This window comes from Bubalus kerabau, chromosome 6 (assembly GCF_029407905.1).
Source record: "Bubalus kerabau isolate K-KA32 ecotype Philippines breed swamp buffalo chromosome 6, PCC_UOA_SB_1v2, whole genome shotgun sequence".
NCBI lineage: Eukaryota > Metazoa > Chordata > Mammalia > Artiodactyla > Bovidae > Bubalus > Bubalus kerabau.
In genome coordinates, this window is record NC_073629.1 from 51201945 (window position 1) to 51217170 (window position 15226).

Sequence of the window (15226 nt, forward strand, 5' to 3'; positions counted from 1 at the left end):
TTGCCTGGAGAATTCCAGGGAGAGAGGAGGCTGGCAGGCTACATACAGTACATGGGGCAGAGTCATAGTCAGATATGACTGAGTAACTAACACTTTCACTTTTTCATAATGCACAGACGGCATTAGCCAACTCTTAACATCTTTTTGGAAAGGCAAAGTCTATTGAATTCATCTAGTTTTATGGAGGAAGAGTTTTGAATCCTGCCACCCTTTATCACCAAATCTCTTCCAGAATCCAAGAGTATATCTCTAACAAGCCCACTGATTTTTTTTTTTTTTTTTTTTTTGCTATGCAGTTTTTACTATCTTAGCATTGATTAGAGAGCCACAGAAGAATCACCTACTTTGGCTTATATTATAATCTTATCTCACTTATCCAGAAGTCAAGATTTCAAAAAATATCAACCACTCATGTATTATAAAATCAGAAGCATAAAAAATTAAAAAAACAAAACTTGTTTATTACTCAACTCAAGGATGCTGACTGAAAAAGAGTGCACAACCTAAAGGCTGAGAATTGTTTTATTCAACGGACTTACTGAGGACTTAAGAAAGAGATACAGCCTCTCAAATCAAGGGACTGTTGTGAAGTCAGATAACAAAAACAAGGAAATGGAATAGGACTAAGGTGACAGGGGAAGACTTCATGTCAAGAACAATGATACTTCCTTAATCTTAAACAGAAAAAGACATAATAAAATGTCTCTCTTCTCATCATAGATCAAAGTCATTTTCATCATTTCTTTGGCATTTCCTCTTTATTCTGAAACTGCTTTGCACCTTCAAGAGACACATGCAAAATGCAAGACTGTAATGTATAAGTAAGCAATTACATTTTTGCATCAGAGAAATGGATCCAATCTGTATAACCAATGTCTAAATTTCTTCCAAAAAACGCATTTTCTGCAGTGAAAAGCTAGGAAATCGTAGAAAATTTGAAATTCAGTCTTTATGGTAGTTGCTGGCACTGCCTCAACTACATAGGATTCTATGGCTTTTATTGTAAAACTATTTTGCCCACCAATTAGTTTTCTCAATCAAGGCTTTAAATTCCTAGATGAAGAGACAAAGCCTTCTATAATACAAGATGGAATATAGAATGTTGAAGAATTTTTCCAACTCTTAAATACCTGCAAATGAAAGGTATTTATTTTCTACATTCAACTATTCAATGACAGTTGAAAACCTATCTTATGTGTTTGATAACAGAAAATCTAATGTAATTTATGATCATAAACATTTCGATCAATAAAATGTCAAATAGGAAAAAAACAAAACAAAAAAAGTCTTGTTTTGAGTAATGAACAGTATAAAAAAGCATTTACTCTTTCTCAAAGGAAATCAGTCTTGATTCATTACTCAGGAATCTAGAGACTCCTGGGTGGTCCAGTGGTTAAGGCTTTGCCTTCCAATGCAGAGTGTGGATTCAATCCCTGGTTGGGGATCTAAGATTCCAGGCTGCCAAAAAAACAAAACATAAAACAGAAGCAGTTGTAACAAATTGAATAGACATTTAAAAAAATGGTCTACATCAAAAAAAATCTCTAAAAACAAATCAGAACTGTGGGTAGAAAAAGGTTTAAATTTTTACTGAAGTGGTTATCTATTTGTTCCGGAAAACCTCACTAAAGTTCTTCCCAGTCTACTGTAAATTAGTAACATTTAGAAGCTAGAGAGAACAAATAGGGAGAAAGCTGCTCAATACACTGTGAATAAATATGTATTATTAACTTGGGGACTAACACAAAAGAGATGTGAAAAGTAGACTAATGTAAGAGCATCACGCAGCCTAAGTGATTAAGGACTAGAGTCCCTACCCACATCCAGATCTCTGAAAGTACCACCATATTACAGCAACATAAAATAAATGAATGTTCACAATTTCTCAGTAATTAGGAAAAAGTTAGCATGCTAAGAATGGTGTTGTTAGAAACATGAAGCACTTAATAACTAGAAAAATCTTCAATGAAGTGGCATTTTTAAACATTTATGGTCTTTAATAGTAACTATGGTTTATAAAGAAGTATCAATTATGACATAATTCTTCATTGGATAACATATCTAGAGATAAGAAAAACACAGAAAGTCTGTATGTGGTTACACAAAATTATAATACCAAAGGGGAAAAAAAATATCAATAGAACTTACAGATATGCTTTTGGGTTCTAGAAGAGATTTGGCAATATAGGGAAACACAGCTGGAACCAAAAGCGTGCCTCAATCTTTCATGAATCAATAGCCGTTCCCTGTCAAAACTCTCTCTAAAAAGCTTCATCTGCTTAAACTTTCATGGTCTCTTCAAGGAAGTTTAACTTCAGATGTATCTAAGGAAGCTTCACATGTTCTCAAAGGGGATCCAAATTCTCACAAAATCTTCTTTTTGTCTCAAATTCTGTACAAGAAAATTTTCCTTACATTCCAGTAGTTATGTACAGAAAATTCTAATCCCCTCACCAAGTATGTACAATACTATTAATACTGGATGCTCTTATTATAGTTTCATTATGAGTAACTTTCAATATTATTTACTTCTACAAATTGATTCTAAATTTACATGTGCCATTTTTATAAACACATAACAATAGCAATATAGTTAAATATTTTAAAATTATTCAAAGGTGGTATTTCTCAGAAAAAGTAAAACATTAGAAAAACTTAATTTCTTTTAAAAAAACTGTTTTTGGTGAGCTTATTTTGAATTTTTGCTTAATATGAAAAAATTACTTTGAACTAGCTGCTAGATATTCCATTCATTCACTTGACATTCATTCAACATTCAATATTTTTTCTTTTCTGCACCTAACCTAGTTAATGATGGGTTAAATAAACTTGAGCTTTACTTTTATTTAATTCTCCAAGCCCAAGTCACACACAAGTACTTAGGATCAAACATAAATGAAACCCACAAGGGAGTCAGTGGAAGCCAATAGGCATATGCAGACCCACCTCTCACTAAGTGAGTTCAAGACTAAACAAAGTTCTCTGGAATATAGCTCTACATTTGCCAGCATTGACCTTAAAATTATCTTGTATATGTTCCATGACTTCGATGTCAGTGCTGCTCTTGTAATATTCAAGAAAACTCAACAAAAGTAAATAATAAGGAATAAAGATTTCTGTCAGATAGAGTTGAGTTCTGGAGGGCTAAAAATCATTAAGATTTTTTTGGCTCCTCCAACCCTACCCCTAAACCAATTTGTGCCCATTTAGGGCACAAATATTCCCCCCTAACTGGGAAAGCAGGTCGAAAGGTAGAAGGGAAAAAAGGACTGAATACCTTTCATTAAATATAAGGAACAGAAATTAATGATTTTAAACAGGACATAGTTTTGCTTTATGCAATAAGTACATTTTATCATCTATGAAGGTTTTATTCCTTTGTTGGCTTGCTTAAATCTAGTGGAAAATTTTCTTGAACGAGAAATCACATTCCTTGAGGATACTGCAAAAGTGAGGAGTTAGTACTAAGCATCCAAACATCATCTCCAACAAAAAAAAACTACATAGGTAAAAAGCAGAGTGGGACATTGCTCATGGCCCAATGGTTAATACTCTGCTCTCCCAATGTAGGGGGTACCCGTTTGATCACTAATCAGGGAACTAAGATCCAACATGCCACAGGACAAAAGAAGGGAAAAAAAGCAGAAAGAGATTTTATTGAGTAAGAGTGAGGCAAGGGGAGAAAAAAAGAATGAACTGCTTAATTTGCCACCTTCTTCTAACTTTAAATATAAATACAGTATTACATTTTGATTTATTTACTGCTCCAAGATATTTTGATATTATGACTTAAAAGTTACTTGCTCCCATCTATTTGTTATTTAGAGAGCCAATCAGTTTGCTTTCACAGTTTCTTCCATCTCCAAATCTGTATCAGACAGATATCAAGTTTCTTAACTGCTACTAATTATAAACAAATTCCATGATAAAATTCTCACTTTACATTTAACTATCAAGTTTTTATTTCCCTGAGGAAAGAACATGACTAGTCAACTGCCAAAGAAGAAACTGAAAGAGACTTCTGTAAGTATATTCATAGAGGTAGTCCAACGTAGCACAGACATCTTCCTTTGCCATTATATTCTCATTCAAACAACCCTAGAACCAGAGAACAAGTTTGCTATAACTATACCAATAAGATCAGGTTCCAACCAAAACTTAATAGTACCTAACAAAAACTCAATCAAATAGCCCCAAAATTATTTCTACCCTAACACTAACAGAAATCTTAATATATACACAATAGAAACTAAACATACCTTGCAAATAAAACAAGAAATACCCTCAAACTCATATATCAGTGAACATTCACTTCTATTAAACATTCAGTAACAAAATAAATCCAACAAGATAAGATCTGACTTCATCACTCCTACATTAGAACTGACAGAATAACTCTGATAGCTTTTATTCTGTTTGATCACCTAAAGGCCTTAGAATCCATATTTATCCATGACTATCAGGGTATTTATAAAATATATTTGAGTAAAAATGAATAAGGTATACTATTTTTACATCTTTTCTTTCTGTAGCCTGGGGCAAAGCTTTTCAGGAAAAAGAAAAGAAGAAATCCTTTTATGTAAACCCTAACACCTTCTATATAGGTAAGAAGAAAACAGTTGAAACGCTGAATTTTTTTGAAGTTTGCGGACAGGGAGATACCTTGTCTTTCAAGTATAAAGTGTACAAGCTGGCTAAACATAATTTATTTCTTCAGAGGATCATGTAAGATGAGCATGTAATAATTATTAATATTTATTGGGGGGACAAGAGGAAAATGAAAGTAAAGTTTTATCAAGATTAACTCAAGTGAACGTATTTACAACAGAACTAGAAACTCTTCAGCTCCCTGGCTAGATGAAAGCAGCCATCTACTGCACCAGTGTGTATTTTCAGCAAAATACAGAAGCAAAACTCATTAGCTCTTTAAAAAATACACACATTTAATGTTCGTCTGTTTTAATTCTAAGTAAAGCAATTCCAAAAATACAAACTGAACATCAGAGCCATGTGAACCACCATGATAAAATAAAACAGACATTCACAATAATTACGTCTAAAGACAGTTCAGCTTAATAAATCATCTTCCAAGTATGCTAAAGAAAGAATTACTAAAAATACTGCTGGTGTTCAGTTAGAATTAAAGGACTTTGGGGAAAATGAAATAATATGATACAGGTGGAGTGAATAAGGTTACACGGGATTTACATTTTCCATTACCCCTAGATATAAACAAACATTCAAAATCAACACAAACTCTTGTGTGTTATTCAAAATATTGCAGCTGCAGGAAAGGCAACTTTAAATTAATAGCTAGGGGAAAATCAAGTTTTGGTGGAGGTAAACAGAAGTGACAGTTCTTAATTTGCACTTTTGTAAAGCTCATTTATACCTGGCCAACCAGGAACCAAATGCAGGACTACGTACGAAGTTCTCTGCTTCTTTTGGCTATAATGTGACAAGAAAAGGTCATCTTTTGAAGATGTTTAAAGAAATAAAGCAACTTTCTTATAAACAGTCAAATAATCAATCAATGGAATAAATAAGCACTAACCCACATTTTTAACCACTCTGTAATCACTACACTTTACATATTTTTCATTTTGGTGGCAAACTCTCCAATTTTTAGGCTAAAATCCACCAATCACTTTTAAGATTAAAATGAATAGCCACCAAAATAAGAATATTCTTCTGTTTACTCTTTGGCTAAAAAAGAAAACAAATAAACAAAACAAAAAGAAACAGAAGACAACTCTAACACTGGTGATAAAAGAAACTGTTTTTTTTGTTTTTTTTTTTTTAAAACACATGTAAAATAAAGTTATCAATTTAAATCTTGGTACATTTCATAAAAACAAGAGGTAATGTTGTAATAAAACAGCAGCTGCCTCGCAGGCAACACACTGTTTGTTAACCCTGTGCAATAAAATACTTTGTTCATACTACACTTATTCAACATGACTAACAGTTACTACAGACATTTCAGGAATCTTCACGGGATTCCTATAGACTTACTGTTAAAACTGAGAGACATTTACAATCATAATGTGCCATGAAAATTTGAAAACGTTACTTCTAGTAGGAGATAATATTCATACTATTTGAATTTGTTTTAGGTACTGAACAGCTGAGTTACAAGGACTGATAATGAAAAGCATTCGAAAAAGCCCATGAACACTGTTGTTCACACCCTTCTTAAGAACACACTAAACTTGTTTGACACATTTCTCTTCATACATAGCAAGCAACAGCACCCAATAAAAGCCTGAGAAGAAATGCTGCTGTGTAAATACTGCAACTATTCCTGAAAAAAGAATTATGGGATATATACTCCAAAGCTGCCCATTCCCATAATTTGTATTGCATAGGTCACATAATCAATCACACACATATATATACACATGTGTGTATATATATGCACATGCAAAGAATATATTAAGACGACAATGAAGTCTAGTCACAGAGCAATTTACAGGCTCAATATATTTTTTACACTTTGTTTGAAAGAAAATTTCAGTATTTTACAGTCTTTTAGTAGGCATTATATACACTGCACTTCTAAAAGGTATTGAAATAAATTTTTTCCAACATTTTGGTAACAAAACAGACAATGTTTCTCCAAATACTTGTGCTATCTATCTACATGATCAGTTTGCTCTGAGAACCACTAACCACAAAAACTGACTCAATGGAATAATTAGAAAAATTATCTAACACCATGCATGGGTTTGAATCATTTTTAATATCCTATCCTAGAAACATTCTACAAATCTTAAGATTTAAAAAATTAAGTCTCTGATTTTTAAAAGATATCTTTTTATGACAATATCCATAACATTGACAAGTACATGTTAAGGCTAGTATCATCTTATGTGATTTTTTTCTTAACCTTTTTTTTAAAAGATAGTAAAAGCCAGACTCCTTTAGGGTTTTGAATTGTACCTACAGAAAACGAGAGTGCAGTGAACATAATGTTCAGTCCTACAGTCAGGACGCAGTTGCTCCTTCCCATTCCACAAGATACTGCACCTTTCCATCAAGTGTCACCCGACGAGCCAATACTCGGTATTTTTCACCACATGCTATTCTACCTGCAGCACCAAAATAACTGGTAATGGAGTTTTTTAGATGATTGAGTTGTAACTCCTGATCTGCTAAATTATTCAAAATCTCTGTGTTGAGTTCATCAAATTGGTAATCTTCTTTGCCTTCATCATCTTTTACAATTTCTGAGTTCTGAGTCTGGAGTGCTCTTCTTGGAAGACGACCCCTTCTCCTCCGTAAATGTGGTATTGCAGCAGGCCAAGATCTTCCTGTACGAGTTCTTTTTCTGGAGTCAGATAATCTACAGAACAAAAAAGGCCACAATTGTCTACCCTTGCTGACATAAAAATCAGCCAAATCAAAACAACAAATGCTATATGAAATGGATTATCACTCGCCTTCATTAAATTCAATCACCTTCTTGGGGCTGACATTTGAAGAGCTTTTCTTCCTTAACTATGTACTATTAAGCTTAAAAGAATCAGAGGAAATTTTGATTTATGAAGCCAACAAGGCAAATTCTTACTTACCAAGAGGATTTTTAAGTCAGATCTTGTCAACATTTTTATCATTAAAAAGAAGAAAGTTCATTCATTCATTCACTCAGTGCAAGAAATATTTAATAAGCACCTATTACATAAAAGACACCTTTACATATGCTTTAACTGATGGCAGAACCAGTATAAAGGTTCTCTTGGTTATCAATTCTAGGCCTATTGTTAAGTAATATAATAAATTGAAATAAGCCTAAACTATACCCTTGGTATAGCTCAACATGATATTGGTCAAATTTAAATCTCTTATCTTCTGTGTTCTCTTAAGAGATTAAGTGAAGGGACTAAACAAGACAAGCTTTGAGTTCAGAGATTCAAAGATTTTATGATATTATAAAACCAGGTCAAAATATAATATAGCCAGTAAAGTCTACATCATACTGCCCAAGTTAAAACCCTAGTTTTGTATATTTGCTAATAAACATGCCATCTTGGGCTTGTTACAAAAACCCTCTAAGTCTCCGTTTTCTTATCTATAAAATGGAAACAACTCAAAAGACTGTTTTAAAAATTAAATAAGACAATGTACAAAAAAAAGATAATGTGCATAAGCTTAACAGAATGCTTTGTTGTGAAAACAAAAATTAAACAAAGGGAAGATTAAAATCTGCAAGCTCATGGCCCTGGCCCCAAATAAACTAAATTTTTCTTACCTGATACATCAGATTTCAGGAAAAAGTTGCCTTTCTAAAGAGTTAGGTTAAAAAAAAATACTAGAGATAAAGTCTGTTATTGATAAAAAAAAAATCCTGAATTTAAAATCCTTTTTCTAATAAAAAGGTTTGTGTGCTTGATTCTAACTTATTAAAAAAAAAAAATTCACACTTGTATATTAAAAGTATAAAAAGGTCTCACAGAAAAGAACACATCTATAAACACCAGGATACCTCTTCTTTGTGTACATAGCAAAATTCCTGACAAATTTGAAAATTTTAACATCTGTGCTCTGAAAAGTAAAAATATTCAGATGAATATTAACAACCTAAGATATAGACTGCATCTCAAAAGCTTCAAGACAAACTGGTATCACTTTCAATTTTTTTAAATGTATTTAATCATCATTTTACAGAGAAAAAACTCTAGAGGAAAATTAGTTAAGAATAAGAACATAAAATATCTACCCATAATGCCTGGAAATACTAGACGAGGTAGTTTCTTTTGCACTGGAAGCACCCGTGAAATCCACATCTGAGGTATTGGATGAATGTGCAGTTCCCTCAGTTCTCCTGAGACAAAAGAATTTAAATGGTATAACAACTATATTACATAACAATAGAAATACTAACTCCCCCCCAAGAAGAAAATTCCTAGGATAGGCGAAAATAACTTTCTATTTACCCTATAGAACAAGGTAAATCCAAACTAGGATTCTCTGAAATTGACTCCTTATCCTGGAAAAGAAAAACAAAAATTTAAAGAATGGTTTCTAAAAGTAATGAAAAGAAATTAGTTTCTCAGTAATTTCAAGCAGATTTCTTCTCTGAGAACATATACCAATATATCCTCTTACCAAAGGTGGCTCAGCAGTTTTCTGAATCATTTTTCTTGTATATGGGCCAGGTGGACGACCTACAGATTTTTTCTTTCCTTTTTTTTCTATGCCATTGCTTACTTCCCTGAAACATAAAACCATTATGTATTTAATCTCTGCAGAAAGAAAACAAAAAGACAGTGGACAATATAAACTGTCATAACCTCTACTTATGTAGTAATTAGATTATAAAAACAAAGTTAAGCTGAATCCACAAGTTTAGTCAAGTTCAGAGATAATATATTCTAATTTGAATAAATATTTCTTAAACAGATATTTACATTTGAAAGGTTTAAAGGAAAAAAGTTCTCTAATAACAATTTTAAAAAATACATATCACCTAAAAATTTTTTACAAAACAAAAAAAGTACTACTGTATTGGATGGAAGATTTCAAAACTCCTTTAAGTTCAATTATTTCATTTAGGTTGTTACTATGTAGGTACTTGGAGGATGTTCCAAGAATTTAGTACTAAATTCAGTAGTATGAACTCAGTAGTTAACCTCATGGAGCCAGGAAGTATCTATGTTAAAACTGTTCAGTCCCTATACAGTAGCTCTAGATAGAAATATCCTGTGGGTTCCTGAATGATGCTGATAAGAAAGAGGTTGGAGAATGTAAAGAAGGAATCCTTCATATTGTGTAGGGGAATCATTCAAAGGACAAAATTAGAAAGTTTTAGAAAACCATTTTGGAGACATAAAGGAAAAAATCAAGCATAAGAAGGGAAAAAAAGAAATAGGTCAAGAACATATCTAATTAACAGAAGAGAAGAATGACAAATACCAATACACAGAACATCTATTTCATTTAATCAATAAACATCTCCATATAAAGAGAATACTAACAATACAAATACAAAAATGTTCCCTGTACTAAGGAGTTTGAGATCTTCCCTGTTAGCTGGTAAAGACTCCACCTGCAATGCAGGAGACCACTGTTTCTGGGTCAGAAAGATCCTGTGGAGAAGTGATAGGCTACCCACTCCAGTACCCTTGGACTTCCTTGGTGGCTCAGATAGTAAAGAATGTGCCTGCAATGTGGGAGACCTGGGTTCGATCCCTAAGTTGGAAAGATCCCCTGCAGAAGGCAACAGCTAACCGCTCCAGTATTCTGGCCTGGAGAATTTGATGGACAGAGGAGCCTGACAGGGGCTACAGTCCACGGGGTCACAAAGAGTCGGACATGACTAAGTGACTTTCACACACGCTAAGGGGTTCACAGTATAGATAGAAGACAATAAACATATATACAAGCAGAATAATAAAATGGATTAAGTGCTACAATAACATTATCCAGGAAAAACTGAATTAAAAAACAAGGTAAAGGAACAGATTTATATAATAAGCTAGAAAGAGGTGAATGGAGAAAACAAGAAATGACTATTCCTCCACACCAAACTGGTTTGGGGAAATAAAGGTGGAAGTACGAGGAAAGAGAAAGTAGAGAAGCAGAGGAAGAAAGTGTAACTAGAACTATAATCCAAAATCTTATCCAAGGATAAGATGGGTGGGGTGTACATTTATTTTTTTGGCAGGATGATCAAACATAACATTTACAAAGGATCCCTGGACTAAAGAAAGTACCCTTTAGTCCAATTCATACCTAGGGCCCAGAATGAACTGAGAATGCCTTTAGAGAAAGTTGAACCATTATCTGGGCACATCAAATGAAAATCTGATAACTACCACAGACAGAATGCCTATCAAAATCAAAACAGGGACAAGAGAGATTGTGGAAATCTTTTTTCTAATTTATAATATAAGCAATTGCTAGAAAAAGATTAATAATAAAAATCAAAGTAATAGGAATAGTATTCTTTTCCTTCATTAAAAAAAAAAAAAAAAACCCTTAAAGTACTCTCTACTTTATTACTAACTCAAATGAATATATAGCACTGACAACCCTCTGTAATTATTTTTTCTTATTCTCCAAGATGATTAACTTATACCTTATGTATTGGCTCCTTAAATTTCTCTCTCAGCTATCTTTGCCTCATCATTTCATTGAGAAAACAGAAACTACTAGGCAGTAACTTCAGTCATCACAGAATTAGCATTTGTACTCATATTCTTTTTCTCTCCACTTCAACAGAAGGATGTTAAGTCCTGCTTTAGAAGGCCAATCCCACATTTAGATTCCCACATCCTGTCCCTTATGTTTCCTCAAAGACTTTATAATATCTTCAGTTACCTCTTTCTTCTGTACCATTCTCCTCCACTGACATACAGAAACAGGTTACAATTGTCTTACATCTATTTTTAAAAAACCATCACTTGATTCAGCTTCCATTCCATTTGTCTACTTCCCTCCCTTAACAATACACTGAAACTACTGCTGAGAGTTGACAACACATACCCTTCCCACTTTCTTCATTCTCTTTCAAAATTCTTAAAAAGTATTTCCTTTTTTTCCCTTTTCCTGTATTATTGTCATCATCATTATTTTGAATCTTCCCATGTCCCTAATTGTAGAAAAAGACCAGTTTTGACAGTAAGTTGAGCAGTGCAAAACTCGATCATATTGTCCCACTTCCACCTGACTTAACACTTAAGAAAAATAGTTTTTGTCAAAATCACTAATAACAAAATGTTATCTAATCCAATAAACATTTTTCTCTCATCTTAACCTGCCTCTCAGCAACATTCAGTACTGTTTAATAGACCCATATCTTTCTCAAACACTCTCCTTCACTTGGTTTTCATGACAGCAAACTTTCCTAGTTTCCTCCTATTGCAATGATTGTTTTCTAGTCATCTCCTTCATTTATTTCACTTCTTCCAAATCTCTAAATAATACCAGGACATTATTCTGGGCCACACTCTCTTCTTTTCTCTCTCTACGTAATATCATCCATTCTCATGGTTTTATAAAACAACTTCAAAATTTATTACCATGGGTCCTGAGCTCCTGACTGAACACACCCAACTGCCTGTATCTAACATCATTACCACTTAGATATTCCTCATAAGAATCTTGAACTCAATAAGTCTGAAACAGAAGAATGCTTTATTCACGTCATCAAAATCTATTCTTCCAGCTCTTGGTAACAGACACAACCAACCACTAGTTGCTCAAACCAGATATCTGGGCATTGTATAACTTTATCTCACCCTTCCTTTAAAAATTTAATTCATTAGCAAAGCCAACAACTTATTCCTCTAGTGGAGATCTTGAATCTATTTTCTCTCTACTTGACTGCTATCACCTACAACTGCACAAGCCACCATTATCTGTCACCTAGAAAACTGAAAGTCTTCATTTTTTCTTGTTTCTACTCTTACTTCTATAGAATTTGTTTTCCCAGCAGATCCAAAGAAGTATTTTAAAAGATAATTCAGTGTGCATACATCTTTATATAGCTTCCCATTATTCTGAGAAAACAACCGAAACTCCTTATGAGGTCTACAAAACACATGACCAAGCCCCACCCAACCTTTCCAGTACCCAATACTACTCTCTCCAGCCCTTGTTCACACCTCAGTAGCCTTCTGTAAGTTCCTAGAACATGCCTCATAGCTTCACACTTGTTATTTTTGCTACCTGAAGTATTCTTCCCTTTATTCTTCACATTGTTAGGTCATTCTCATTCTTTAAAGTTTCAGCTTCAATATTATCATAAACAGGCTTTCTTAAGCCTCCTTCTTAAAGAAGACCCCTATATCTCTATCCATCCCAGTACAGTCTAAATCTGTTTGCTATTTCCTAAATGGTATTAACATGATCTATAATTATTTTGTTTACCACTTTCTTCCCCATTATAATGTAAACCCCACCAGGGCAGAAAGAAGGTCTTATTTATTGTATCTCCAGCACTTAGTAAGGTGCTTGATAAATAGAATGAATGAACAAACGAATGAGAAATGAACAAACAAATGAATAGATACTTATGCTGTTTGTGAACAGAATCAATAGGGCCTATTCCTGGAAAGCCTTAGATCTATAGTAAATAAATAAACATCTAGCATTAACTCTTTATACCTTGTTCAAGCAAGAAATTTTAAATAGGATAACAAATCAGGGTCACTGCCACTTGTACTTTCAAATATACTAATGAGGCTAAGTAACACACAAAAAAATTTTTAGTTACAAATGAGCTAAAGAGAAAAACTAACCCACAGATCAACTTTTACCTTGATTCAGATATAGGTTTGGATGCCTTTCTGCCTTTAATTTTAAATTCATGGGAGGTTCCTTCAGGTTCTTTCTCTGCTTTGAAAGCCACATTTGGTGGCACAGGAGGAACACGAATTCGCAACCCAAACAAATGCTTCTTCTTCTTTATTTCTTTCCCAGACATAAACCTAAAGTTTAAAAAATATTAACTAAAAATTTAAAAACTGAACACATATATATGAAGACCCTCAGTCATAAAACACATGAAAGTATACCCAATACTACCCCCTTACTTTTGTTTTTTTCCCTTTGCTTTCTTGGATTCTTATCTGCCCCAGAGCCAGTCCACAGTAGGATATGACAGGGGAGTAGGAGAGAGGAATAGTATTAGAAGGGAGAACACATGTCTGCTTTTCTTTTTAAAATGTAGCATCTAACTTTTTAAAGAAAGAAGAGTACAGAGTAGTGTCTTTTTTAGTCTCAATGTGCTTTTCCACATTTTTAGTCTTATCTGTTACAAACACCTCAAAAAAGGTTTAGGGAAAAAAGAATTCTATTTCAGAGTGAATCGGTGAGGAGAAAAACCCTGGCCAGAAATAGGTAAGAGCATTGGGGAAAAGTACATCAATCCTAGAGGCCCAGAAAATAAAAGGAGTGTCTAGCATGTCAGATCTGGAATTGGAAATAACCTGGAGCAGAGATGACATTTCTTGTGGGCTTGGGTTTCTGAAATATATGTTCTCTAATCCTTTCCCAAAGTCCTTAGAGTCCTTACTCTAAAATACCCTCTTAGCTCTACTAGAGCATGCCTGGCCTAAGAACCACTACCAAGTGCTTGGATTGCCATTCAACTTTTATATAAGTGTGAGAAACCGGAGCTCCCATTTCTACCATAGCAGGAACAAAGGTATTTCTAGCACACTAAATTGGGATTACAGAATTCATTGTCCTATAAGGTATTTTTACCAGCACAGTAACTGCTCAGGTAACTTTATGGCTTTTTTAAGTTGTCCTAAAGATCTAAACACTTGTAATTATAACATTTTTTAATGAGGAAATGTTGCTAAGTTCAAAAAAAGCAACATGTTACAAACAATAATGTTATAATTCAATAGCTGGTTGAAACCAGCATATACATTTTATTTCTATTGCCTTTTTAAAATATTTTTAAGAGCTGTAGATATGCTCCTTTAAAAAAAAAGGCAAAGATTTATATAAGAATATATCAATGTCACTTAATTATCAAAAACTTAGATCACTAATACTACTACTATTCCTAAAGATGGCACTAACTAAACTTAAAATCATAGAAGACCTCAATCATTTAAAAACCTATCTTCTCTTTAATATATCCCCTTATCTTCTGCATATTCCTACCAGCTAATATGATTCTGTTTTACTTTCAGCAGATTAAATTATAAGAACAAGTCATTACTGATTATGCTTTTTCAACTAAACTGACCAAATTCCTCTGAAATATTGATATGCCTTCCATCCACCATTTCCAGAGAACTGCTCCTCCCCTCTTCAACCTTTGAGAATCACTGGTTTACTATGACTGAGAGAGGACATTAAAATGGTATGTATTAACTCTACACCAATCCCACAATTCTTAATGCCATTATTCCTTATATTTACCAAATATCTCCCTCATAGGGATACATGAAATAACTTACATGGTCTTGTAATCATTTAATGCCTCCAGAACATGCTCATATCTTTCAGATTTTGGTGTGTCTGCCAGCTGTGAAGTATCAAAAAAACAATTTAGTGCACTGTAATTTCATCGATTAGTAATACACAGGTGAGAGAGGCAATGTGATACAAAAGAAGTTGACTGACTAGTTGTCAGAAGATCAAAGTTCTTATTTCAGGTGCTCACTGACCAGCTTTGTGACTTAAGGCCATTTAGCCTCTCAAATCTTGTTTTCTCACATATAAAAAAGCGAGTATAAATCCCTTACTAGTTTCTTTACTACTA

The 15226-nt window shown here is 33.5% G+C and overlaps 3 protein-coding genes across 5 annotated transcripts in view; 1 reads left to right on the top strand and 2 right to left on the bottom strand.

Moving 5' to 3' along the window:
- Positions 1 to 4779, bottom strand: part of CCDC18 (coiled-coil domain containing 18) — a 216461-nt gene extending 211682 nt beyond the window's left edge. Inside the window, exon 1 of the mRNA XM_055585111.1 lies at positions 1326 to 4779. The gene's annotated coding sequence lies outside the window, so the exon portion shown is untranslated. The remainder of the gene's footprint in view (positions 1 to 1325) is intronic.
- TMED5 (transmembrane p24 trafficking protein 5) overlaps positions 1 to 15226 on the top strand; it is a 52485-nt gene that overhangs the window by 34513 nt on the left and 2746 nt on the right. The gene's annotated exons all lie outside the window — the stretch shown is intronic.
- The window catches only part of MTF2 (metal response element binding transcription factor 2), a 73953-nt gene continuing 63645 nt past the window's right edge, over positions 4919 to 15226 (bottom strand). For all 3 annotated transcript variants that reach the window (XM_055585119.1, XM_055585118.1, XM_055585117.1), the window contains 6 exons: positions 14922 to 14989; positions 13263 to 13433; positions 9109 to 9214; positions 8937 to 8989; positions 8720 to 8824; positions 4919 to 7345 (listed from right to left, as the gene is read on the bottom strand). In XM_055585119.1, coding sequence (XP_055441094.1) covers positions 6988 to 7345; positions 8720 to 8824; positions 8937 to 8989; positions 9109 to 9214; positions 13263 to 13433; positions 14922 to 14989 — 861 coding nt within the window. In that variant the 3' untranslated portion in view covers positions 4919 to 6987. The remainder of the gene's footprint in view (positions 7346 to 8719; positions 8825 to 8936; positions 8990 to 9108; positions 9215 to 13262; positions 13434 to 14921; positions 14990 to 15226) is intronic.